Source organism: Ziziphus jujuba, chromosome 9, assembly GCF_031755915.1.
Source record: "Ziziphus jujuba cultivar Dongzao chromosome 9, ASM3175591v1".
NCBI lineage: Eukaryota > Viridiplantae > Streptophyta > Magnoliopsida > Rosales > Rhamnaceae > Ziziphus > Ziziphus jujuba.
Genome location: NC_083387.1, coordinates 10,909,274 through 10,935,046, shown reverse-complemented (window position 1 = coordinate 10,935,046; position 25,773 = coordinate 10,909,274). Strand labels below are relative to the sequence as shown.

The 25,773-nt window shown below is 33.9% G+C and overlaps 3 protein-coding genes and 1 pseudogene across 3 annotated transcripts; all 4 read right to left on the bottom strand.

Moving 5' to 3' along the window:
* Positions 1-5,453: 5,453 nt before the first annotated feature.
* Positions 5,454-7,850, bottom strand: LOC125418230 (protein DMR6-LIKE OXYGENASE 2). The gene is made up of 3 exons (XM_048480886.2): positions 7,132-7,850; positions 6,153-6,480; positions 5,454-5,881 (listed from the first exon to the last, which is right to left on the bottom strand). Exons 1-3 carry the CDS (start codon positions 7,587-7,589, stop codon positions 5,627-5,629), a joined length of 1,041 nt encoding a protein of 346 aa, XP_048336843.1. The 5' UTR covers positions 7,590-7,850; the 3' UTR covers positions 5,454-5,626.
* Positions 7,851-10,856: 3,006 nt separating this feature from the next.
* LOC125418227 (protein DMR6-LIKE OXYGENASE 1) lies at positions 10,857-13,181 on the bottom strand. The gene is made up of 3 exons (XM_048480885.1): positions 12,615-13,181; positions 11,692-12,019; positions 10,857-11,419 (listed from the first exon to the last, which is right to left on the bottom strand). Exons 1-3 carry the CDS (start codon positions 13,070-13,072, stop codon positions 11,150-11,152), a joined length of 1,056 nt encoding a protein of 351 aa, XP_048336842.1. The 5' UTR covers positions 13,073-13,181; the 3' UTR covers positions 10,857-11,149.
* A 2,932-nt stretch (positions 13,182-16,113) lies between these two features.
* Positions 16,114-19,490, bottom strand: LOC107411230 (protein DMR6-LIKE OXYGENASE 1-like; annotated as a pseudogene).
* A 123-nt stretch (positions 19,491-19,613) lies between these two features.
* Positions 19,614-24,987, bottom strand: LOC107411270 (uncharacterized). The gene is made up of 9 exons (XM_016018814.4): positions 24,553-24,987; positions 23,882-24,076; positions 23,077-23,174; positions 22,502-22,574; positions 22,213-22,416; positions 21,876-22,132; positions 20,980-21,070; positions 20,655-20,868; positions 19,614-20,080 (listed from the first exon to the last, which is right to left on the bottom strand). Exons 1-9 carry the CDS (start codon positions 24,754-24,756, stop codon positions 19,872-19,874), a joined length of 1,545 nt encoding a protein of 514 aa, XP_015874300.2. The 5' UTR covers positions 24,757-24,987; the 3' UTR covers positions 19,614-19,871.
* Between the last annotated feature and the right edge of the window lie 786 nt (positions 24,988-25,773).

Below are 25,773 nucleotides of genomic sequence, written 5' to 3'. Positions count from 1 at the left end.
ATTGGGTCACTCATCTCAAGCACGTGTATCAATCTAGATCCTCTGCAAGATCAAATCCACTATCCACACGTGCATCTAAAATATCCACAATACCATAAACTAATTATATTAATATTTTAATCGGATAACTCCCAAATGGGTATCTGGGGAGCGATCACAAACAACAACCAAAATTTACGAATGATATACTGAATCGAAGCTTGTGATCCGAGGATTACGAATCTGAGCTTACTTCCCGAAGATTGAACTAAAGGTGGCTGGAATCTCGTCGGAAAGGTGTCAAATTTTGGATCATTGGATCTCATAAACCGCTGCGAGTTGGAGGAAATTGACCTCAGATTTGGGTTCAGGGGGTTTGGATTAGTAGGAAAAGGTGGGCGGTGTGATCAAGAACTCGCCGGAATCAAGTTTTCCAACAAGCTGCTGTGGTCACTAGAAACCGTCACTGCCGGCGGCGCGTACGATGGCCACTGGCCGTGCTTTTTGGAGGAAAGGTAGATCGAGGGACATGTGAACGGATGGGACTAGCGGTGAGGCAAATGGATGCTGGAATAGGGAGAAATCTACGTGGGAAGGTTTCGTCACTGCCGCCGAAAAATGCTTTGATCCGGGCTCGTCGGTGGTCGGCTGGCAGTGGAATTTGGTGGGCCGGCCGGAAATGAGGAGGTGGAGGTGGTGGGGTGGCACGTGTACAAAAATGGTGGCCGGTTGGTGACTCTCTCTTTCATCTCTTTCTCACTCCTCTTTCTCTCTCCTGCACTTCACTCCTCACACGCCCCACACAACCATTTGCCCAATCAAAATGCCTCCCGTGGGTGTCACTGTGCACTCACGGGTTGGCCAGTTTTTGACACGTGGCATACACACTGTTTACTCAATTCAAAAATATATTAAAATATTACAGTATTCGAAAAACTTTACAGGTCCATAATTTTTTAACGAAATATTCAAATTAGACGTGCCACTAGTTTATGAACTCGTATCGACTAGTACTTCACAACATGCATGAGTCAAAGCTCAATTTTACAAAAATAAAAAGTCAACTCAGGCACCCTCGGACAGTTTAGACCTCAACTTGTTTTGCCTATAACTTTCAAACCGTAGCTCCATTTTCATCGTACTACTACTCTACGGACTCACATCAATGCCTACTTTGCAACGGTGCCTCAGTCAACCTGGAATTTTATCTGAATCAAAAAGTCAAAGTTGGACCCTCTTGGTCAACGACGGTCAAACCTGATCAATCTCGGTCAACGTGCAAAAATTCTGGTATAATTTGGGAGGGGGTGTTACAAAGTTGCTCAAAATTTTGGGAAAATTTTCAAATATTACCCTGCTTTTGATTTCTCAACAACCCAACTTAGACAATTTAAGTTTCCTTTAATTGAGAGACTCACACTACCACAATGCCAATTCTGAATCATGAAGAAGAACCATCCTTAGTTTTCAATTAAGTCATGGCACAAGCACCCTGTTGTCTCTAATCACAAATGAGTTTTATTTACGTTTCACATCCACCTTTCTCCAATATATTTTGTTTGTAAGATAGAACATGCAATTGAAAATTTATTAAAATTTGTTCCATCCTCATAAATCGAGATAGAACAAACTCCCCAGGCCTTCAACTAAGATGCATCACCATGTACACATCCATGACCACAGGTTAACTAGGATACTTTATCCAAACAGACCAATGGAGTCAAGAAAATATAAATATAGTAATGAAGCTAATGACTAATAAAGGACAGAGTGATCTACAGGTAGTAACCAATTTTGCAAGGGATTTTTTTTTTTTTGACCAAATCAAAATGCTATAAGATCTTCAAGCAGCCCATCAAAAATACTCAAATAGCAACATTTACTATACATACTTCAACATCAAAATGAACAAATTTCAGATCAATATGCATTCACACACACCAAGACATACATACATATCTCTATATAGAGAGCGAGAGCATAGGAGGAGAAGCAAAAAAGCCTCAGAAGAAGAAGAAGAACCCCCAAACCAAAAGAAAATAAAAATTGCCCAAACCGTAAGAAAAAGAAAATTTTCCAAATCGAGTAAGATCTGATTTCATTTCAAATAGGAGAAGAAAGGTCACGAAATGGAAGAGGAAGAAAAATAAGGTCAAACAACAGCTGGAACAGATACAGAGATGCAGAGATGGAGGATAGAGTAAGAACCATACTCACCGGCCATGTTTGTTTCTCGGAAAGATGTAAACGTTCGGTGAGAGAGATGATCATTCACCTTATCTAGAGAGCTCCTTCTATTTTCCATCGTGTTCCAGTGATCTGCTTAGGTGAGAGAACACCAGCGAGAGAGAGTGGGGCTTCGTTTGAGTTTTGGACAAAAGTGATCCAGGGGGGACAGGTCAGATGAGTCCCAATCGATTGGGATTAAAATGCTGTTTAGGATAAGTTGTCCCGATCTCACATTGCAAAATCAAACATCAGACTGAGACACAGTCCTGTCCAATCCTAACCAATCCTGCGTACCAAACACACCCTTGGATGCAAGTCGATTTTTGGGACATCATTTGCCTTTTTAGTTTTTTGAAACCAAATGTATTAAAATGAAAATTTTACCCCCAAAAAAAAAAAAAAGCGTATAAAAATGAAAAGTTAGGTGAACTTCACATTCGCAATTCAAACGATAGAATGATGTCACGATGGTCCACCTAGTAATATATAATCTAGAATCGTCTTGCACGCTAATTTGTTTTGAGCCATTATTTTACCAAATTCATAAAGAAAGAGAGAAGAAACTGATATGCACAGACATATATATTATAGAATTATATATATTATTAAAGTAAGAAACTTTTTTTTATTATTTTTTTAAGAATTGAATATTAGCATAATATTTCCAATCATTGAAGAGACAGACATAACATTCTAAGAAAATTATATTATCCTTCTTCAGTGAAATTTCAGTGGTATAACTATCACATAAAATTTTAAATGAAATTGGAGTTCAATCCCACTTTCAATGGAAACTATGTACAAAGAGAGAAAGCTAAGAGTATTTGACAGACTAATGGATCCTAGATTTCAAGCGGCAGGCATAGAAGTAGAAACAACCACATAGCATAAATATTGTGGCCCATCCTGTATATATCCTTCCCACGGCTGGGGTCTGGTCAACACGGAGACGCTCAGAGAAGGCATTTGCTTTTTCCTGGATTAATGCTTGTGAACCTTCATTGGATTCCAGAGAAGCAGCTTTTATGGCCGCTAAAAAAGCTTCGGCCACGTCGGATATGCCTGCAAAATGTGTCAAGAATCCAAAAGTGTCAAGAAGAAATATGTGTACTGTACAAATTTTCCTTGTCTAACAAGGAATTGATAATATGTTTTGCCATTTCAATTTAGAACATGACGAAAAACATATAAAAGCATGTAATGATCATAAACTTTTTATTTAAATTTTATCAGTGTTCTATTTTAAAAAATAAATAAACTAATTAATCAAATATAAGAGTTATGATCGATATAAATTTGAACATTGTGTACTAAGTAAATTTAATTACATTACAATTATATAAAATAAACATTCTCAAAAAGATTAGGGTAGAATGCATTTAAAGAATTTATAAAGTGATCAAGTGTAGGTTTTTTATTATCTAGTTTTTTATGTTTGGAATAAATTCCGAAAATAAAGGATTAACCAATTCCAACTCCATAACCCAAACTTTACTATATAGTCATTGTATTAATTATTTTACAAGGTCCATTATATATGGTCTTCATCGAATACCACCATTTATTAACTTCTTGTATCTTTTATAATTTTCTGACCAATTTTCAAATATAATCTTTCATTAGACTTTTTTTTTATTATATATTTATTTCACTAATAGGGGTACATGTTAGCCGTGCCAAAACATAATTTTTTTTTCTTTTTAAATCAACAAAGTAATGGACTTTCAATTAAAATTTCTTTTTTGTTTGATGTACGAATAATAAAGTAAAAGCTTAATTTCTATGTTGTTTTAAGAGATAATTAGTTATGAATATTCACAAGGTTAAACAAAGTTGGAGTCTAAAATCCACAGAAAAGTATTGGTTGTTTTTCAGAGAGACAAAAAAAAAAAAACAAAAAAAAAGAAAAGGAGAAAATGACAGAGATAGATTTTTACATGGATCAAGAGAAGCACCGATAGTAAATAGCTAGAATTTTTTTTTAAAAAAATAATTCCTCTTATAAGAAAGCTTGAATGAAATAAATGCAATATTAAAAAAATGTTGGATAAATAAATAACCACAATATTTTAAAAAATTACAAAAATACCATCTAGCTTCATCGATTAATTGAAGCCCAAGCAAATAAATGGCTTAATAAATAATCTTAACACTTTAAAAAAATTACAAACAATGTCATCTAACCTTTTATTCCCACTTCCAGTATTGCTATAGGTGGTTTACTTTCAATTAGTTCTTACATGCCAAAAAATTTATATACAAAAAAATATTGTTGAATCCAATAAATATTATGGTTTAATGGATCATTTATAATATGATCTCTAATAAATATTCTATGAGATCTTTCTATAGGAGAAGTGTTATTGAACATGAGATAGATCTATATTGGATCCCAAAAATTAGGCTTTTCGAAAAAAGCCCAATAAAAATTTTTAAGATGTACTCATTATCTAATGGGATTAATCCGAAAAGTATGCTTGACTAATAAATGCATTCTTGGATCTAATAGTTAATGGAAATTAATCGTGCTCCTCTCGTCACTTTAAGCTTTGCAGGCAAAAAATAAAATAAAATAGAATAAAAATAAAAATTGTCCTCCTATATCTGCTGATATAAGAGCCGGAGATTTTAGACATAGAAATAAAATTCACTACAAAGTAAAGAATGGATAAGATTTTTGTATGCAGACGGTAATTTTTATTTTTTTTTTTCATTTTCTCATATTACAAAAAGAACCAAAAATCTAAATATAGAACCTTCATATCGTCCTAAGTAACAAATTAATTTGTTTCTGTGTGGAATTAAATTTGTGTTTATTCTTATTACGCTTTGTCCTCTTTTTTTTTTTTTTTTTTTTTCTTTTTTGGTGGTAAAAACGCTTTGTCCATTTTTTGGTCTTATGCCATTGCCAACAATTAATTTATGATCAGAGAAGTATTCATTCGGCATCAAGGTTTTAAGAGATGGGTTTGTTCCTACCATTAATTAAAAGTGGAATGGGATTCAATATATCAGCTAGGACTTATAAATTTAATCCTACGGGGACAAATTTCGGCATCCACAAATATCCATGCACTCTGTGCGGCCAATTAAATCCACTCACAGAAATAAAAGCAAAACGATTTATGGGCTTTTTTTTTTTTTTTTTTTTTGTATTTTGTTTAGACTCTTAGCTATATAAAAATAATTAAATAAATAAATGAAAAGATGGAGCTATTCATTGACTCGGATTCCAAGCCTCTGAATTGTTTATAAACCATACTTTTTATTAATTCATTATTGTTTGTATGGTTGTTTATAAACCATACTTTTTATTAATTCATTATTGTTTGTCTGGTTGTTTATAAACCATACTTTTTATTAATTCATTATTGTTTGTCTGGTGAACAAACTTATCTCTACCCTTATTTCTCTTGATTCACAGTCTAAAATGTTGAATTTGGATGTTCTCCACTTCACATTTCTTGAAGTCACTGCGGCTTCTGGTGACAAAGAACTTGCCCCAGTTGTATTCCTTGTACTTGGGACGATTTTCTCCATTCAAGAGCTCCTCTACGGGCTTCACCATAACATGAGGACCTGGTTGGAAGAAGAATGGAATGGACATCCTTTCCTTCACAGTATTCACCACCACCCTGTGCTCCACACTTTGATATTTTTCATTGCTCCAAACCTGCAACGTAACAAACCCATTTCTCAAACTTTTGGGAAATGCATATTCAATATTCCATTTACCCGATCAAATGCTATTTTCATAAATCATGTAGATTGTTAAAATTACCATTAACTAAAAGCATATATGCTCTTACAAGACTAATTTGATAATCGAATTTGTTATCATCGATCCAAAAGTTTGAACTGTTAGGAAGTGGACACAACAATGATGACATAACACATGGTTTGCACTTTATATTTCAGAATGTTGCAGGGTTAATGAATAGTACCTGTAAAACATCACCGACATTGACGACATAGGCATTTGGGGTGGGTTTAACTGGGATCCATTCTCCATCTGATTTTCGCTTAGCTTGCAATCCTCCAACCTCATCTTGGGCAAGGATGGTTAAGACTCCAGTATCCTTGTGGCGAGTAGCACCTAGAGCTAGGTGAGGAAAAGGGCATGGAGGATAGTAATTGATTCTGACGAAGCTGGTTTGGCCATTGAAGTAGCCGCTGAGCCTGTTTTCTGGCAAGCCTAAGCTTAGCGTAATGAGTTCCAATAACTTGAAAGTCAGCTTTTTCATTTCTTTAGCATACTCCTGGAACACCTCTCTAGGCAAAAAGGCAATCGTTTTAAGTGCAAGATCAAGTGCCAAAACAAACATCAAACTATAGAAGTTCAGCAATTTAAATTTAAATTTTCTTCAGGAAATCGAATTGTTGAATAGCTTGTCAGAATTTATCAATCAATGTCTAGGCTTTTGCTATGGTGGATAGTTCAGTCGTTCAAATCAAAACCAAAGTTGCTAATAATTTAAACAATATAACCCATTAACAAGCCAAACCAAACTAGTTGAAATATGAACTCAGATGTGGATGCTCAAGAACTAACACAGAGAGCTTTCTATAACTAAAAATTGGTTAAAATTCAAATGGGTTGAAGAGGAATCTTGAAAACTCTAACCCACTTGAAACTTATTTCAGCTGACCTCTCGTTTGTGCATGGAGCCTTTTAGGCTTAACTCACCAAACTTGACAGCCCTGTGGTTCAGGTTCTGTTCTTTTCTTCCTAAAAGTTAAATATTGTTTTGCAAGTTTTTCATATTGCCCATTCAAATTTTTTCTCAGTTCAATTAAGCCAAACTTTAGTTCAACTTTCTTTGTTCATATATAAGTATATATATATATATATATATACATATATCAGCATATAAGTATTCTATAATTTGAAAATCTATCGGATTAAAGAAGCAATTAAACTACCTCAATTCGGGAGGGTACAGAGGCCACTGATTAGTTATTGTCATCAACTCCTTATCATCAGGCTCAGGTGAAGCTGGGATCACAGTCCTGTCTTCAACCAAGAAGTCAAAAAGTTGCTTCCAATCTCTGACATTTGTAGTGTGCTCGCTGTCATAGAAACCCAAGCGGTTCTCCTCGCTCCTTTTCACCTTCCTTTTCTCCTCGGATGGTAGCTCAAAGAATTCCCTAGCCACCTTCTCGACTTTCCTCTGCAATTCCAAAGGTACTCCATGATTGATTATTTGGAAAAATCCCCATTCTTGGCATGCAAGGCCAATCTCCGAGGCAAGTTTTTGGGTGTCAGCAAGGGTCAAAGCTGAGAGATCAATGGTAGGTATTCCATCATCAACAGGTTCAGTGGATTTGAGGTTGGGCCTATGTTCTATGTCTTGGACGAAGGCTGAATCCAACTCTTCCATGGCTATGAATCTTGGAGTTGGAGAAACCAGTCAAATAGTGTAAAAACTCAACAGTGCATATATATATATATATATATATATAACCGCAACAAAAGATTTAAGTTTTAGTAGGTAAAAGATTTAATCATCGTATCCTAAAATGTTAGGTATGTGTGCAGCAATTTCACATGTCTTGAAGGTGGGTTTTGGTCTGGTATCTCAGGTTAGCTGTGTGTAAGTTACCAAATGAGCAGACAATAAAATTTCTTTCTAAATTAAATTAAGAGGATGGGTTTTTAAAAAAAAAAAAAAAAAAAAAAAAGGATTGTATACCACAGCTAACACAGAAAAGACAAAAGAGAAAGGAATCCATGCATGTCCTTTTCAATCCAAATTTTGTAGAAAGATTTGAATGGCTCAAATGACAGTGTGTACACGCGGATTCAATAATAATTAATGCTCTCTCTAAGCTGGGATCAATATAGAGACAAAAGACACACCATAAATATGACCCCACCCTTTCAAATTGAAACTCCTGCCAAAATCAGTAGGTGACATTTCAATTTCCATGCGACAACTATTAGAGAGTGACTGAAGGGCTTCCTCCCTAGAAGCCCGAACGTCCTCTTCTATTTTCTACTCTTAGCATAAGGAAGTTCTTTCCTTACTTTTCTGAATGTGCTTTAAGGACTAAAACATGGACAGTTTTATTGGGTGAAGCTCAAAAGAAACGTTATCCGTTTCAGATGGCCTTTTTTTTTTTTTTTTTTTTTGGGGGGTGGGGGGGGGATATTTTTGGCTGCATGATTGCAGGTAATATGTTTTAACTTCTTACCTAGGTGTAAATTCAGCTTACCAACGTCCCTTTAGTTGCAATATCTGATCTTTCGATTAAGCTTCTCCTAGTAACACACCAGTAGCAAAGCTATTTTTTTTTAGTAAATATTAATAATTAACGAGTTTCCTAACCCCAATATTTAGCCACAAAAAAAAGCCTTTTAATAAAACATAACAACATACATCAATTAATTACAAAACTGTTTTTTATATCTAAAAAATCATATTTAATGAAAAAAGTTTTAACTAAATATAACATTTGGTTACAAAATTTTGGTTAAAAATTTAAGTTATTATTTGTGACAACATGTTGTTCGAATGATAAAAATATTGTGGCAAAAAGTCAGTTTTCTTATAGTTGAGGCTTATACATATTGATGAACTTTGTGTGACAAACTCTAGACTTATCCATCTATATATACACTTTTTGTAAAAGTTCTAATAAGTGGTGTTACGTCAAATACTGTCGATCTTTTGAAGCTAAGGGGCCTCACCAATAATTCTAGGCTTCATTGCAAATAGTCACATCATTAGTAATTGTTACTCTCATAAGTAATAATATATTTCAAATAGTGTTTTCTTGTGTATTTTATTTATAATTATATAACGAAAGATTGTTTCATATGTGATGTGGATGTGAATTATGCGACACACTTACCTTTCATCACATGCAATAATGTAGTTGGGCTTGGCACAGACCGCCATTAATGAAAGAGATAAATTTCATTTACTTATTTTAGTTTTGTCGAAATTTCATTTATTCATTTTAGTTTTGTGGTAATTATAATTATAATGGAAAAAGCTGACAAATAAATTATGATTTTGATTTTTAAAAGTAACAGTGATTAAAATAAAATGAAGGAGGTTTAAAATAGTGAAGGCTAGAGAATAATTCAAGACGGTTTTTTTGTTTTTTCTTTAAAAAAAAAAAAAAAGACTGAAAACGTTTTTTTATTATTATTTTTTATTTTTTAAAAAAATGAAAATAAATATTAAAGAAAAGAAAAATGAATGCCTATTAAGGAAAAGAAAAATGATATCCACATAATCGATGCCTTTTGTAGGACGCGTTTCATTTCCGTCCGTTTAATTTAGCTTTTTGTCTATCGTTAAATTAAAAATAAAATAAAAAAATAAAAAATAAATAAAAAATAAAAAGAGAAGAAGAAGCGCCTCTTTGCTCTTTATGAATTAAGGTATGTAGGTGGTTTACTTTCAATCAATTCTAACATGCCTAAAAAATTTATATACAACTGTTGTAGAAGCAATAAATATTATTATTCAATGGATCATTTATAATATGACATTAAATAAATATTTTATAAGATTTATAAATAAAAAATATTATAAAATACAAAATAAATTAAAAGAATCCAACATAAGTTTTAAAAATTTATTTATTATCTAATAGAATTAATACGAAAAAGATGTAATCCAATATAAGTTTTAAAAATTTATTTGTTATCTAATAGGATTAATACGAAAAAGATGTGCTTGATTAAATGGTTAGAGTTCAAAGAGTGCACTCTTGGATCTAATGGTTAATAGAACCCATCAGTTTAAGGTTTGGAAGGGAAAAAAAAAAAAAAAATGTTGTGTCCTTGTTGGTATAGGAGGTGAAGAATTTAGAAGTAGAATTAGAATTCACTACCAAGTAGAATATGGTTGAGATTTGTGTATGCAAACAGTGATTCTCTTTCTTCATTTTCTTGGATTACAAAAAGAACCAAACATGTAATTATATGGCCTTCATATCATCCTAAGTAACAAATTAATTTGTTTCTGTATGGAATTAAATTTGTGTTTATTCTTATTACGTTTGGTCCATCTTTAGGTCTTATGTCATTGCCAACAATTAATGTATGATCAGAGAAGTATATATTCATTCGGCATCAAGGTTTTAAGAGATGGGTTTGTTCCTACCATTAATTAAAAGTGGAATGGGATTCAAAAAAATTAGCTAGAACTTCTATATTTAATCCTACAGGGACAATTTTTGAATCCCCATGCACTCTGTGCAGCCAACTAAATCCACTCACCGAAACAAAAGCAAAACGATTTATGCCTCCTTTTTTTTTTTTAAATTTTTTTAATTTTTGGCTAAAAGGCTCTTTCTTGGTGTTCTCATTGTTCCTTATGCATGTCTATGTATTGGTTTTTTGGTATTTAAAATGCAGAGTACTTTAATGATAAATTATCCAGAAACTTCAAACTCTTGGATCGTGAGTCTTATAATCAGAAGCAACTTTTTGAAGACCCATAACAATCTGCAGTCAACATAATTTAGCTTGGAAGTCCCACAAAAAAAAAAAAAAAAAAAGCCATTTAGCCTATCTTAAAGTAGGAAAAAATATATATATATATATATATATACTCTTAACTCTTGCTACCAGCAATGTTACTTGGCTATTAAAACAAAAAAACAAAAAAGCAAAGAAATAAAAGAAAATGTTACTTGGCCCAAAATGACCAGACAAGAATTATGCTAAAAACTTTTATTCTACTCTGTTTTCTTGCCCAATCTTTACATATACTTAAGATGTAATGCCACACCGATGTTCCCTTTTGTAGGGTAAGTATGTATTTCCTCCACAAGTTAATCAGCTTAGCTATGAAAAACTAAATAAATAAATGAAAAGATGGAGCTATTCATTGATTCAGATTCCAAGCCTCTGAACTGTTTATAAACCATACTTTTTATTAATTCATTATTGTTTGTCTAGTGAACAAACTTCTCTCTACCCTTATTTCTCTTGATTCACAGTCTTAAGATGTTCAATTTGGATGTTCTCCACTTTAAGTTTCTTGAAGTCACTGCGGCTTCTGTTGACAAAGAACTTGCCCCAGTTGTATTCCTTGTACTTGGGACGATTTTCTCCGTTCAAGAGCTCCACTACGGGCTTCACCATAACATGTGGACCTGGTTGGACGAAGAATGGAATGGACAGCCTTTCCTTCACAGTATTCACCACCACCCTGTGCTCCACACTTTGGTATTTTTCATTGCTCCAAACCTGCAACGTAACAAACCCATTTCTCAAATTTTGGGAAATGCATATCCAATGCAATTTCCACATCAAATACTATTTCCATAATCCATATATATTGCTAAAATTACCATCAACCAAAAGCATATATGTTCTTTCAATCACTAATTAAATAATCAAACTTGTTATCATGGATCCAAAAGTTTAAACTGTTAGGAAGTGGACACAACAATGATGACATATATTACACATGGTTCGCACTCTATATTTCAGAATGTTGCAGGGTTAATGAATAGTACCTGAAAAACATCACCAACATTGACAATATAGGCATTTGGGGTGGGTTTAACAGTGATCCATTCTCCATCTGATTTTCGCTTCACTTGCAATCCTGCAACATCATCTTGGGCAAGGATGGTTAAGACTCCAGCATCCTTGTGGCGACCAACACCTAGAGCTAGGTGAGGGAAAGGGCATGGAGGATAGTAATTGATTCTGATGGAGGTGGTTTGGCCATTGAAGTAGCCGCTGAACCTGTTTTCTGGCAAGCCTAAGCTTAGCGCAATGAGTTCCAATAACTTGAAAGCCAGCTTTTCCACTTCTTTAGCATACTCCTGGAACACCTCTCTACGGAAAAAGGCAATCAATTTAAGTGCAAGACCAAGTACCAAAACAAACATCTACTTATAGAAGTGCATCAATTTAAATTGGAATTTACTTCAGGAAATCGAATTTATGAATAGAGTGCATCGATCAATATTTAGGCTTTCCTGTGGTGGATAGTTCAGTCGTTCAAAACTTAAGTTGCTAATAATTTAGACAATATAAAACATTAACAAGCCAAACCAAACTAGTTGAAATATGAGCTCAGATGTGGATGCTCAAAAATAACACAGAGACAATTGGTTAAAATTCAAATGGGTTGGAGAGAAATCTTTAAAACTCACCCTCAAAAACTCGTTTCCGCTGATTTCTCATTTGCACTGTGGAGGCTTTTAGGCTCAACTTATCAAACTTAACAGCCCTGTGGCTCTAAGGTTCTGTTCTTCTCTTCCTGGAAGTTATATATTGTTTTGCAAGTATTTCATATTGCCCATTCAAATTTGTTCTCAGTTAAATAAATCCAAACTTTAGTTCAACTTCATTCATATATATATATATAGCAGCTTATAAGTATTATCAGATTTGAAAATCTATCAGATTAAGAAGCAAATTAAATTACCTAAATTCCGGAGGGTACTGAGGCCATTGATTAGTTATGGTCCTCAACTCCTTATCATCAGTCTCAGGTGAAGCTGGGATCATAATCTTATCTTTCACCAGAAAATCAAAAAGTTCCTTCCAATCTCTAACATTTTTAGTATGCTCGCTTTCATAGTAACCCAAGGGATTCACCTCGTTCCTTCTCACCTTCCTTTTCTCCTCCGATGGTAGCTCAAAGAATTCCCTAGCCACCTTCTCAACTTTCCTCTGCAAATCCAAAGGTACTCCATGATTGATTATTTGGAAAAATCCCCATTCTTGGCATGCAAGGCCAATCTCCGAGGCAAGTTTATGGGTGTCAGCAAGGGTCAAAGCTGAGAGATCAATGGTGGGTATTCCATCATTAACAGGTTCAGTGGATTTGAGGTTGGGCCTATGTTCTATGTCCTGGATGAAGGCTGAATCCAACTCTCCCATGGCTATGAACTTGGAGTTGAAGAAACCGATCAAATAGTGTAAAACTCAAGAGTGGTGCATATATATATATATATATATATACAACCGCAACAAAAGATAAAGTTTTAGTCCTAAAATACATTGAACATGGACAGTGTTTTGGGGTGAAGCTCAAACGAAATGTTTTCAGTTTTAGGAAAAAAAAAAAAAAAAAAAAACTCTAGTACTCCCGGAGTACCGAGTGAGTGGGAACTCCTTCCATTCAACAAATAACATCTGGATAATTTAACCACATCAGCTTATCTAACTTAACATCTGGTATTTCTTTTTTTCTTTTTTCTTTTTTTAAAATAAACACTAAAAAATAAAAAAATTTCTCAAATCTTGTCTTTCTTCACGTTTGCTTCAGTAGTTTTTTAAGTTATTTTTGTTTAGCCAATGTTTTCTCCAGCAGTCTAATGTTTCTTCCACACTGGTACTGATTTGAACTGATTGAATAAAAAATCTTTTCAAATCAATTTGATTGAAGAATAAAGTTTGAAGATGGCCAAGAAATTGGCGTTTCTGGGATGGAAATTAGATGGACTAACGGGTTGAGGAGCACTGAAAGAGAGAAGAGAGAATGCATTTTCCGTTGTAACGTTAACGTGGTCGTGAAGTTGATGTGTAAAAAAATTGTCCACATGTCATTTATTGAATGGAAGGAGTTCCCACTCACTCAGTACTCCGGGAGTACTAGAGTTTTTCCCCAGTTTTAGATGGCCTTTTTTTTGTTTTTTTGGGCATTTTTTTTAAAAATTTTTTGGATGTTTTGGTTGCATAATTGATTAGTAATGTGTTTTAGCTTCTTTCCTAGGTGTAAATGCAGTAAGGCTTCCAACGCGTTCATGAAGCGCGTATGTAATACACTTTGGGGGATCTCAAAGGTTGATAAGAAGAAAAGAAGAAGCATTTGGATGCAAGTCGATTGTTGGGACATCATTTACCCTTTTTAATTTTTTGAAGCCAAACGTACTTAAATGAATCATTTACCCAACACGAAAAAAAAAAAAATATATATATATATATATATTTATATATAAATGAAACTTTTTTATTTAAATTTTATCAGCGTCCTACTTAAAAAAATTAATTAATTAATTAAATATAAAAATGATGATCGATATAAATTTGAACATTGTGTACTAAGTAAATTTAATTACATTACAATTACATGAAGAAAACATTCGGAAAAAAAAAAAAAGAAAAAAGGTAAAATGTATTTAGAGAATTTATAAAGTGAATAAAGCCAAAAAATTTTATTATTTTAACTTTTTATATTTGGGTTAAAATCTGAAAATAAAGGAATTTAAATCTGAATATAATTAGCCAATTCCAATCCATTATATATTGTCATTATCAAATACCACAATTTATTAACTTCTCCTATCTTTTACAAATTTCTGATTAATTTTCAAATCTAATCTTTTCATTCAACTTTTTTTTATTATATATTTATTTCCCTCGTAGGGGTACATGTTATCCGTTCCAAAACATAGTTTTTTTTTTTTTTTTTAAATCAACAAAGTAATGGATTTTCAATTAATATTTTCTTTTTGTTTGATATACAAATAATAAAGTAAAAGCTTTGTATGTTGTTTTAAGAGAGAATTAGTTATGAATTTTTACAAGGTTAAATGAAGTTGAAGTCTAAAATCCACAGAAAAGTATTGGTTGTTTTTTATAGAGACAAAAGAAGGAGAAAATGACAGAGATAGATTTTACTTAGGTCGAGAGAAGCATAGATAGTAAATAGCAAGAATTTTTCTTTTTTTAAAATATTTCCTCTTATAACAAAGCCTCAATGAAATAAAGGCAATATTAAAAAAGATGGGGGGTAAATAAATAACCACAATATTTAATATATATATATATATATATAAATACCATCTAACTTCATCGATTTATTGGAGCCCAAGCAAATAGATGGCTTAATAAATACTCTTAATATTTGAAAAAATTACAAACAATGTCATCTAACCTTTTATTCCCACTTTTAGTATTGCTATAGGTGGTTTACTTTCAATTAGTTCTAATATGCCCAAAAAATTTATATACAAATGTTGTTGAATCCAATAAATATTATAGTTCAATGGATCATTTATAATCTGATATTTAGTAAATATATTATGAGATCCATTGATAAGGGAAGCATTATTGAACACAAGATAAATCTATATTGGATTCCAAATATAACTTTTCTAAAAGGGCTCAATAAAAATTTTTAAGATGGACTCATTATCTAATGTGATTAATCCGAAAAAGTGTGCTTGACTAAATGGCTAAGCTTAAGGAGTGCATTATTGGATCTAATAGTTAATGGAAATTAATGGTGCTAAAAAAAAAAAAAAAGGGTCCTCCTCTATCTGTTGGTATAATATAAAAACCGGAGATTTTAGACATAGAATTAAAATTCACTACCAAGTAGAGGATGGATAACATTTGTGTATGCAGACAGCGATTTTCTTTCTTCATTGTCTCATATTACAAAAAGAACCGAACATATAAATATAGGACCTTCATATCATCCTAAGTAACAAATTAATTTGTTTCTATGTGGAATTAAATTTGTGTTTATTCTTATTACGCTTTGTCCTTCTTTTTCTTTTTCTTTTTGTTCTTTTTTATTTTTTTGGTAAATACGTTCTGTTCATTTTTTGGTCTTATGCCATCGTCGACAATTAATTTATGATCAGAGAAGCATTCATATGGCATCAAGGTTTTAAGAAATGGGTTTGCTCCTACCATTAATTAAAAGTGGAATGGGATTCAAAATATTAGCTAGGACTTCTAAATTTAATCCTACAGGGACAAATTTCGACATCTACAAATATCCATGCACTCTGTGCAGCCAATTAAATCCACTCACAGAAATAAAAGCAAAACGATTTATGGCTTTTTTTTTTTTTTCTTTTTCTTTTTTTGTCTTTTGTTTAGACTCTTGGCCTTTTTTTTTTTTTTTTTTGGTAGGGTAAGTATTTCCCTCCACTGCTTATTTAGCTATGTAAAAATAATTAAATACATAAATGAAAAGAAGGAGCCATTCATTGATTCAGATCTATTCATTGATTCAGATTTTAAAGCCTCTGAACTGTTTATAATTGTTTGTCTGGTGAACAAACTTCTCTTTACCCTTATTTCTCTTGATTCACAGTCTAAGATGTTCAATTTGGATGTTCTCCACTTCAAGTTTCTTGAAGTCACTGCGGCTTCTGTTGACAAAGAACTTGCCCCAGTTGTATTCCTTGTACTTAGGACGATTTTCTCCATTCAAGAGCTCCTCTACGGGCTTCACCATAACATGAGGACCTGGAAGGAAGAAGCATGGAATGGACAACCTTTCCTTCAGCTTATTCACCACCACCCTCTGCTCCACACTACGATATTTTTCATTGCTCCAAATCTGCAACATAACAAACCCATTTCTCAAACTTTTGGGAAATGCATATCCGATATGCAATTACCACATCAAATATTATCTCCATAAATCAAGTATATTGTTAAAATTACCATTAACTAAAAGCATATATGCTCTTACAAGACTAACTTGATAATCAAATTTGCTATCATCGTTCCAAAAGTCTGAACTTTTAGGAAGTGGACACAACAATGATGATTGACATATGTTACACATGGTTTGCACTTTATATTTCAGAATGTTGCAGGGTTAATGAATAGTACGTGTAAAACATCACCAACATTGACGACATAGGCATTTGGGGTGGGTTTAACAGTGATCCATTCTCCATCTGACTTTCGCTTAGCTTGCAATCCTCCAACATCATCTTGGGCAAGGATGGTTAAGGCTGCAGCATCCTTGTGGCGACCAACACCTAGAGCTAGGTGAGGAAAAGGGCATGGAGGATAGTAATTGATTCTGATGAAGGTGTTTGGCCATTGAACTACCCGGTGAACCTGTTTTCTGGCAAGCCTAAGCTTAGCGCAATGAGTTCCAATAACTTGAAACCCAGCTTTTCCATTTCTTTGGCATACTCCTGGAACACCTCTCTAGGTAAAAAGGCAATCATTTTAAGTGCAAGACCAAGTTCCAAAACAAATATCAAACTATAGAAATTCAGCAATTTAAATTTGAATTTTGTTCAGGAAATCGAATTGATGAATAGCGTGTCAGAATTTATCAATCAATGTCTAGGCTTTTGCTATGGTGGATAGTTCAGTCGTTCAAATCAAAACCAAAGTTGCTAATAATTTAAACAATAAAAATATGAAAAGATGAACTCAGATGTCGATGCTCAAGAACTAACACAGAGCTTTCTATAAATAAAAATTGGTTAAAATTCAAATGGGTTGAAGAGGAATCTTGAAAACTCTAACCCACTTGAAACTTTTTTCAGCTTACCTCTCATTTGTGCCATGGAGGCTTTTAGGCTCAACTCACCAAACTTGACAGCCCTGTGGTTCAGGTTCTGTTCTTTTCTTCCTAGAAGTTAAATATTGTTTTGCAAGTATTTCATATTGCCCATTCAATTTTTTTCTCAGTTCAATTAAGCCAAACTTTAGTTCAACTTTCTTTGTTTATTATAAATATACTGCTCATACTCAAGGAGTGTAAGAGAGGCATTTGAAGGGGCTCTGTCGATGGGATTTGTGGAGGTTTAGTGTACAATGGCCACCATTGAAGAACAATAGCTGGCATGGCCTCCATAGAAGAACTGGTTGAAGTTTCAGGCTGCAAGTTGCCACTGCTTGTTCTTGTGCTCCCTTCCATACCAGATCTCCCATTTTTCCTTTCACAAACTCTGTTAAAAAAATTTCAGCCAAAAAAAGAAAAAACAAAAACAAAAAAAACAGAAAAGAGGCGATGGTTTTAAAGAAAGTGTCAGCTTTTCTCACTTTTTACGACAGTTAAAAGGTAATGGTTTTAAAAAAATCGTTGTCTTTTTCTATTTTTTGGATTTTTTTTGTTTTTGCTGCAATTTTTTTAAAAGAGTTTACAAATCTTTTTTGGTCATTTTGAAATGTATTTTTCTCCCATTGAACCCACTAAGATTTCCATAATAACATTTTTTCAGAAAGCTTTTTTTTAAAGAAGGAGAGGCTGAGTAAATATTTATAAACCACTTCCAAGGTATTAATTGATAAGGGAAAAAAGAAAAAGACAATATATTAAGAGAAATACCCAAGTCACGGACAAGGATGGCGACGGTGTAGCATTCATGGTAGACTAAAGGGAAATGCGAAAGGAAGGCAAGGGAAGTAAAGGGAAGCACATGGGAACACATTTTTGGAATGAAAATTGACATTCTATTCTGCACCGTTAGTTTTAATGGAATGGTCAATAATTTCCTCACGTAATAAAACACGATCAAGACCGTCCTGAACGTAGAATCACTCCCACTCTATATATATATATATATATATAGCAGCTTATAAGTGTTATATAATTTGAAAATCTATCGGATTAAAGAAGCAATTAAATTACCTCAATTCAGGAGGGTACAGAGGCCACTGATTAGTTATTGTCATCAACTCCTTATCATCAGGCTCAGGTGAAGCTGGGATCACAGTTCTATCTTCAACCAAGAAATCAAAAAGTTCCTTCCAATCTCTGACATTTTTAGTGAGCTCGCTGTCATAGTAACCAAAGGGGTTCGCCTCGTCCCGTTTCACCTTCCATTTCTCCTCTGATGGTAGCTCAAAGGATTCCCTAGCCACCTTCTCTACTTTCCTCTGCAAATCCAAAGGTACTCCATGATTGATTATTTGGAAAAATCCCCATTCTTCGCATGCAAGGCCAATCTCCGAGACAATTTTATGGGAGTCAGCAAGGGTCAAAGCTGAGAGATCAATGGTGGGTATTCCATCATCAACAGGTTCAGTGGATTTGAGGTTGGGCCTATGTTCTATGTCTTGGATGAAGGCTGAATCCAACTCTCCCATGGCCATGAATCTTGGAGTTGAGGAAACCGATCAAATAGTGTATAACTCAAGAGTGGTGCATATATATACGAACATAACCGCAACAAAAGATAAAGTTTTAGTCCCTAAATACATCGACCATTGACAGTGTTTTTGGGTGAAGCTCAAACGAAATGTTATCCATTTTAGATGGCTTTTTTTTTGCATTATTATTTTGGCTGCATCATTGACAGGTAATCTGTTTAAACTTCTTAGGTGTACATTCAGATAGGCTTCCAACGCGCTCATGAAGGGCGTATGTACTACACTCTGAAGCTTGTGGTGGGTTGGGGAATCTAGAATGTTGACAAGAAGAAAAGACATTTAGATGCAAGTCGATTGTTGGGACATCGTTTGCCCTTTTTAATTTTTTGAAACCGAACGTATTAAAAATGAAAAATTAACCCAAAAAACAAACAAAAAAGCGCATAAAAATTATAAGTTCGGTGAAATTCATATTCGTAATTGAAACGATAGAATGATATCACTATGGTCCACCTAGGAATATATAATCTCCAATCGTCTTGCACACTAATTTGTTTTGAGTCAATCATTTTACCAAATTCATAGAGAGAGAAATAAAAAAACTGATATGCAAAGCATATTAAAGAATAATACATGTTATTGAAATAAGAAACTTTTTTTTTTTTAAGTTTTTTCATAAGATTTCCAATCATTGAAGAGCCAGACACCACTCTTGACATTCTAAGAAAATTATGTTATGCTTCTTCAGTGAAATTTCAGTGGCATAACTATCACATAAAAGTTTAAATGAAATTGGAGTTCAAACCCCACTTTCAATGGAAACTATGTACAGAGAGAGAAAGCTAAGAGTATTTGACAGACTAATGCATCCTAGATTTCAAGCAGCAGGCATAGAAGTAGAAACAACTACATAGCATAAATATTGTAGCCCATCCTGGATCTTTCCCACGGCTGTGGTCTGGTCAACACGGAGATGCTCAGAGAAGGCATTTGCTTTTTCCTGGATTGATGTCTGTGAAACTTCATTGGATTCCACAGAAGCAGCTTTTATGGCCGCTAAATAAGCTTCGGCCACATCGGATATGCCTGCAAAATGTGTCAAGAATCCAAAAGTGTCAAGAAGAAATATGTATACCGTACAAATTTTCCTTGGCAACGAATTTAGGATTTTTTGCAACCATAAAAAGTGGCTAAATCAGAATTAAGGATGAAAAAAAATCTAATATGCTCCAAAACTTTATGAACACCATCACATGGATTAAGCAGCATCTAAGTGACAAGAAATGTAAGAAACATGGTAGCAGCATGCCCCATACAACTTGGAAACCTGGTGGCGGCGCAAACTATTTTTCAGATTAGTCCAATGGTCATAAACTGAAAAAATTTACGACTGCCACTCTTTCTACGAGCCTCAGAAGATCATGCTTGCTTTATGGATCTCGATCCTTTGTTGCCCAGGTAATTCAAAGGAGACATTGGAAATTTGACCTCTTCAAGTACTAATATATAAGTGGTCATCAATTCAATCTATTTTCTAGTTATCTCTAATTTATATAGATGATACCTTTCCCAAAAAAAAATTCCTTTCTTGACATTATTATGCAAATATAAAGAAAAAACATTTACAAATACATAAAAAAAGATGCAAAAGAAAGTCAACCTGTAATGAAACTGTTAGCCACTGCTTCCACATATCCTGTCATTGATTGAGCTTTTGATCTGATAATCTTAGCTTTTTCAACAGAATCTTCAGGCCAATCAATATTCACCAAATCAGTATCAGCATCTTCCTGAATTTTGTTAGCACCGGATATGACGGATTTGCCAAGTATCAGTAATTGGGACACTGCAGAACAGCACATATCTGAGAGTCTCTGTATGAGCACATTAAATATTGAATCAAATTTACTAGTAGACAAGAAAAGCAACTCAATAGAAATAAAATGGCCTCAAATGTTTCTAACAGAACAGAGAGATCTTCATACATGAACACCCTCTGAGTGTAGTGATTCTAGCCTGCCAGCAGTCCTTTGAATTATGTCATTAACAGCTAATCCTGCTAAAGCGCTGGTGAACCTACAAAGTGTCAAGTATAGATTCTCTCAAACCGGCTGCCACATAAGTTTATAACAGGGAAAAGAAGTAATAAAGCAAACAAGCCTTCTAAACAATCTATCCAAGATCACAATTAACTAGACCCACAAACTTCCACTCACGTAACTTGAACGTGTTCAAATAATAAAAAATAACAAATAAAAAAACAAGAGCACATATATATATAAGAGGCACATATAGTTGGAATCAGTTTATTACAAGATTCCCTTGCTCTACAGTAACTATTCTGTAACATTACCTTTTACCATTAAGCCTTTCTAACTCAAACACCTTAAGTACATAATCCATGTAAGCTACAAAATTGATATGCTGATACATAATATCACTTTCATTTTACACAATTACAAAGAAAGCAATTTTGAAAACCATGAAGATGGAAAAGCTCCAGATTGCCTATTAATGAGAGATCTGGCCAGGATAAGAGGGCATCGTAACGACATACCATTCACAGAAGCCTCGTAAAGACACATCAGACAAAGAGCTCCTAGGAGGAGCAAGGAAAGCTATATGAATGTTTATTGTAATCTAGCTCGTGTAATGTGTTAATTTAAGTGATCATAAGGAGTTTAATTGAGCAACACTAACTATAATGCTTCATGTTAGGAATTGAAACTGAAACATCAGTAATCAAAATTCGATGAAGGTCCAGAAGAAGCAGTGAAACTAACATGAACATCCAGAGAGGCACAAACTCTTACTCAATGATGATCATAGAGATGAAACTTTGTCAAGAAATAGAAATACATTTTGTGCAAGACATAATTACCCTGCAGCCATATCAGCAGCCTTGCTGACACTTGAATCATGTAAATTTTTAATCTCATCGCTATCTCCATCAACCCCGGTCTCTTTTTTCTTGCCTTTGTCTGATTCTGTACCACTTCCATCCATTTCAGTGTGCACACTGAAAATCTGTTGAACCTCCTTAAGCTTTCCATCATAAACAGATTTCTGATCAGATGATAGTTTTCCTTTTCTTCGGTTAAATAACAGTGCATAATGGTTGGACAATGCTTCCAATTCCTGACAGCATCACAGTTTAACAATTTCAACTGAATATTTTTCAAGTTAGCAGAAATCAAGGTCAGGGATAAGAAAATGACCTCTAACTGTTCAGGACCTCCATATATGTAGAAGCATCGGTCAAATGTCACTTCCTCAAGTAATTGATCATCAGTTGTTTCTTGTTCGGCATCTTTAGAATTCTTCTCAACTTCTATACCTGTCTCTGAGATCAACAGATCCATAGTTTCCTTGCCTACAAGTTCAAGCACTTGCATTCCCTTCGAGGTAAAAACTTTTCCAGTCTGTAAAGCAAAAAAATAATAACAACAATATTAAGCAATGACGTCAATGATCGCGAAAATGCTAAAGAATAAGAGTCATGTAAACCTCTAATATGGATGGTGCAACTGAACCGCCATGCTGAATAGAGTCTGCGAGGTTGACAGCAGAATGCTCAAGCCTACAGAATAAGCAACATAAACACAATTATTCAGCAAATGAATAAGAAGGTGCATGAACAGATTGTAGTGGAAGATAAAATAACCTAAAACAGTATATAAATGTTAAAAACCGAACTAAGACAAATCCCACTTTCCAGTTCATCCATAGACTTTTAAATCAACTAGCTAGAAATTTACAAAAGTAACTTCTGCCCAGACCAAGCAGCCAATGTTTCCACGACCTAGATAAACCAAATTTCTAATGGAAATTCTCCAGAGCTACCAGAGGCCTCAGTTATGTAACTTGGATATGAGGGCCTTATTCTGGTGTACCAAATGCAATTGGCCAGTAGACATCAGCTGCCCAAACATCTTTTAGTAACTAACTTTAATCCAGAATAATGGACCAAACAAAACTTTAACCCAGGATATGCAAAAGACTCTTCAGCATGCACTCTTTTTTTTTTTTTTTTTTTTTCCTCTAGCAAATTGGTCTGAACATTCAACTGCATAGAAACATACTTTTGAACCAAATCTGTGCCCCCTTTCCATGCACTTCCTAATGTGTGCCATGCTCCAGAAGCAAAATTCTCCACAGAGTTATCCAAAACCTTCAAACCCTGTCAATATAAAAAATTTTGAAGCAATGGCATGCTTAAGGAAACGTACAAGGTGAACAACTGCTTAAAAAACTTCACAGAAAATTTAAGAAACATCCGAATTAATTTGCAACAGAACTTTTACATAGAGAAGGATCCTCTAACAATTCTTAAGGTTGGTTATAACATTATTTATGGGATGATATGATGAGAGAAGAAGTGATGGATAAGAATAGTGGCCAAAATGCAAAAGCTTCCCTAACAATAGCATAATCTCAAGACTCATTATCAAATAAGAAATAAATGTAGAAATGCAACTCAACTCAGTGAAGCTTTCAATATCAAAAACTAAAGAAAAATTAAAACATATAATCAACAAGCTACGTGCATCTAAATTAAATTAAAACAGATAATCAACAGGCTACGTGCATCTAAAGAAAAATTAAAACATATAATCAACAGGCTACGTGCATCCTTTTCCTATACTATTTGAGTCCTCTAACAATTTGCTTTTTTATATTGGGCCTCCAAAGACATAGTTAAAATTATAAATTTAATAAACCTACACTATCTCAGTATTTCCAACAAAGTTAATAAACATATAATTTACCAAAATGGGCAAGCACTATATGTAACATGCATAAAGGATATGGATTTTTTTCATGGTACAACTTCAAAGTTGAACCACAAATATAATCAATGCATGTACATTTCATCATAAAACTTGCCTGACCAAAGATCGAATCGCCACTAGCTTTCTCCAATCTATCCAGAGCAGATTTTCGCAGCTTATCATTCTCATCTTCACTCTCCTTCTCAGTTGCAGATTCTTCAATCCCTTCCTCCTCCTTAGAAGACTCCGAGTCCTCAGCATTTTGAATGTCTGCAATGCTCTTCGCCGCTGTCTGAGCAGCCGCAGTAGCCTGTTGTCACAAAGCATTGCTCAACAAAAATTGAATAAAAAAAGGCCAAACCTTAAATTAGAACATACAGAAAATCAAAATTCCAAACACCGCTTTTTTTTTCTTTTTTTTTTTTTTTCTTTTTCACTTCCTTTCAATTAAGAACCCAAAACAAACATTACAGAAACAGACTACTAAAAGGTATGTTTCAGTTAAGTGAACTGTCAAATAGTAAAGCAATATATTTTCCTACTTCCCAATCAGAAGAAAAGAAATGCAGTAAGATTCATAAAATGCCAGAATCAAAGCCAAAAAGCAAAAACAGATGTAGCATTTACGCGAAATCTATCTTTGCATTGCATTTAGGAAATTTTTAAAGACCTAATCAAACTTCATCGCCATAAATTAGATCTGATACTCAACCATGACCAAATACAAAACCACATCGGGAAAAAAAAAAAAAAATTAGGTCATTTCCCATGCGGAAAGGTGCTTACATTGCGAGTAATCTCTTCGGCGGCCTTTTGGAGATCCGAGAGAACAGAGAACGGGGAAAACCCCCAGCCTCCCCATCCTCCTCCTCCTCCTCCTCCTCCACTACTTTGTTTTGGGGGTTCTTTGGCTTCTTCTACCTCTGCTTCTTCATCTTCTATCTTTTGAGGATTATTCTCTTCCTTTAATGGCTGTTTATCTTCCTCCATTGTAAGCCAAAACCCCAATTGGTCTTCAACTCTTCAACGTCTTCAAAGAATATGGAATTTATTTATTTATTTCTTGAAGCACTGCCTTGAAATTCTGAGCAAATCTTTTCAATTTCCGAGAAAATCTTTTCAATTGCTTTGAATTGGAACTTTGAATTGAATTTCTATATGTGTGTCTCCGTTTGGTAGTGTCGCAGGGGACTTTTTCTCGCTTTGTTGATGAAATGGTACGGACGTGGTCTCCACGGTTTCCTTCTCAGCGTGTACGACAAGGGATTCGATGCTAGACAACGACGTCGTATATGTTTTTACGTAATACGACCTCGTTTTTTTCACGTCGCTTATTTGTCACTTCCTAATCTATCCTCGTTCACAAAGTGATTTGAAGCAAGACAACGACGCCGTATGTTTATATTTAATCATACGACATCGTTTCTTTGCATGTTCGCTAGACTCGTTGGGATTTTCGGGTGGTTGGGCTTGCCCCGTCTGCTTGGTCCACTCTAAGCCTTTCCATTTAAGGAGTAAGGACGCATGAGTGGTTAGTGGAGTGATAATTATAATTACTATTCTATAACTAGAAAGGTAGTTTGATTTTTCACCAAAAGTAGTTTGATCTTTTGAATTTTTTTTCTTACCAAATGAATGATAGTTTAAAAGTTATAATGCTCAAAAGAAAGTCATAGTCGGAATAAAAAATAAATAAAACTACTTTCAAGTTCTGATTGGCAGTGTTCAATGTATAAGATAATTGAAATTAAATATATAATTAAGATGATTGTACATTTCTTTATAATTTCTTCAACAAAAATGCTTAATATATGGTATCATTTTGTCTTTTTTTATTTGTCAATAAAAATGTATGCACATAGAACTAATAAGAGGAAAATGATTACTGGCTAATTGTTATATTAGACACATTAGGTTAAATTGGACTGAATTATTTTATATCTAATTAGGCTAATTGGGTTAGGCTTAAAACATTGTTCAACAAACAGGTGTGTCATTTATGGAAGT

Excerpts from the sequence above, each read along its gene's own strand:
- LOC125418230 (XM_048480886.2), bottom strand. The coding sequence starts at position 7,589 with ATGGAAGAGTTGGATTCAGCCTTCGTCCAAGACATAGAACATAGGCCC. Across the intron at positions 6,481-7,131 it reads CTGTACCCTCCCGAATTGAG|AGAGGTGTTCCAGGAGTATG; the intron begins GTAGTTTAATTG and ends CTTTTTGCCTAG. Across the intron at positions 5,882-6,152 it reads ATGTCGGTGATGTTTTACAG|GTTTGGAGCAATGAAAAATA; the intron begins GTACTATTCATT and ends GTTACGTTGCAG.
- LOC125418227 (XM_048480885.1), bottom strand. The coding sequence starts at position 13,072 with ATGGGAGAGTTGGATTCAGCCTTCATCCAGGACATAGAACATAGGCCC. Across the intron at positions 12,020-12,614 it reads CAGTACCCTCCGGAATTTAG|AGAGGTGTTCCAGGAGTATG; the intron begins GTAATTTAATTT and ends CTTTTTCCGTAG. Across the intron at positions 11,420-11,691 it reads ATGTTGGTGATGTTTTTCAG|GTTTGGAGCAATGAAAAATA; the intron begins GTACTATTCATT and ends GTTACGTTGCAG.
- LOC107411270 (XM_016018814.4), bottom strand. The coding sequence starts at position 24,756 with ATGGAGGAAGATAAACAGCCATTAAAGGAAGAGAATAATCCTCAAAAG. Across the intron at positions 22,133-22,212 it reads GAGGTCCTGAACAGTTAGAG|GAATTGGAAGCATTGTCCAA; the intron begins GTCATTTTCTTA and ends TGATGCTGTCAG. Across the intron at positions 20,869-20,979 it reads TACACTCAGAGGGTGTTCAT|AGACTCTCAGATATGTGCTG; the intron begins GTATGAAGATCT and ends GTGCTCATACAG.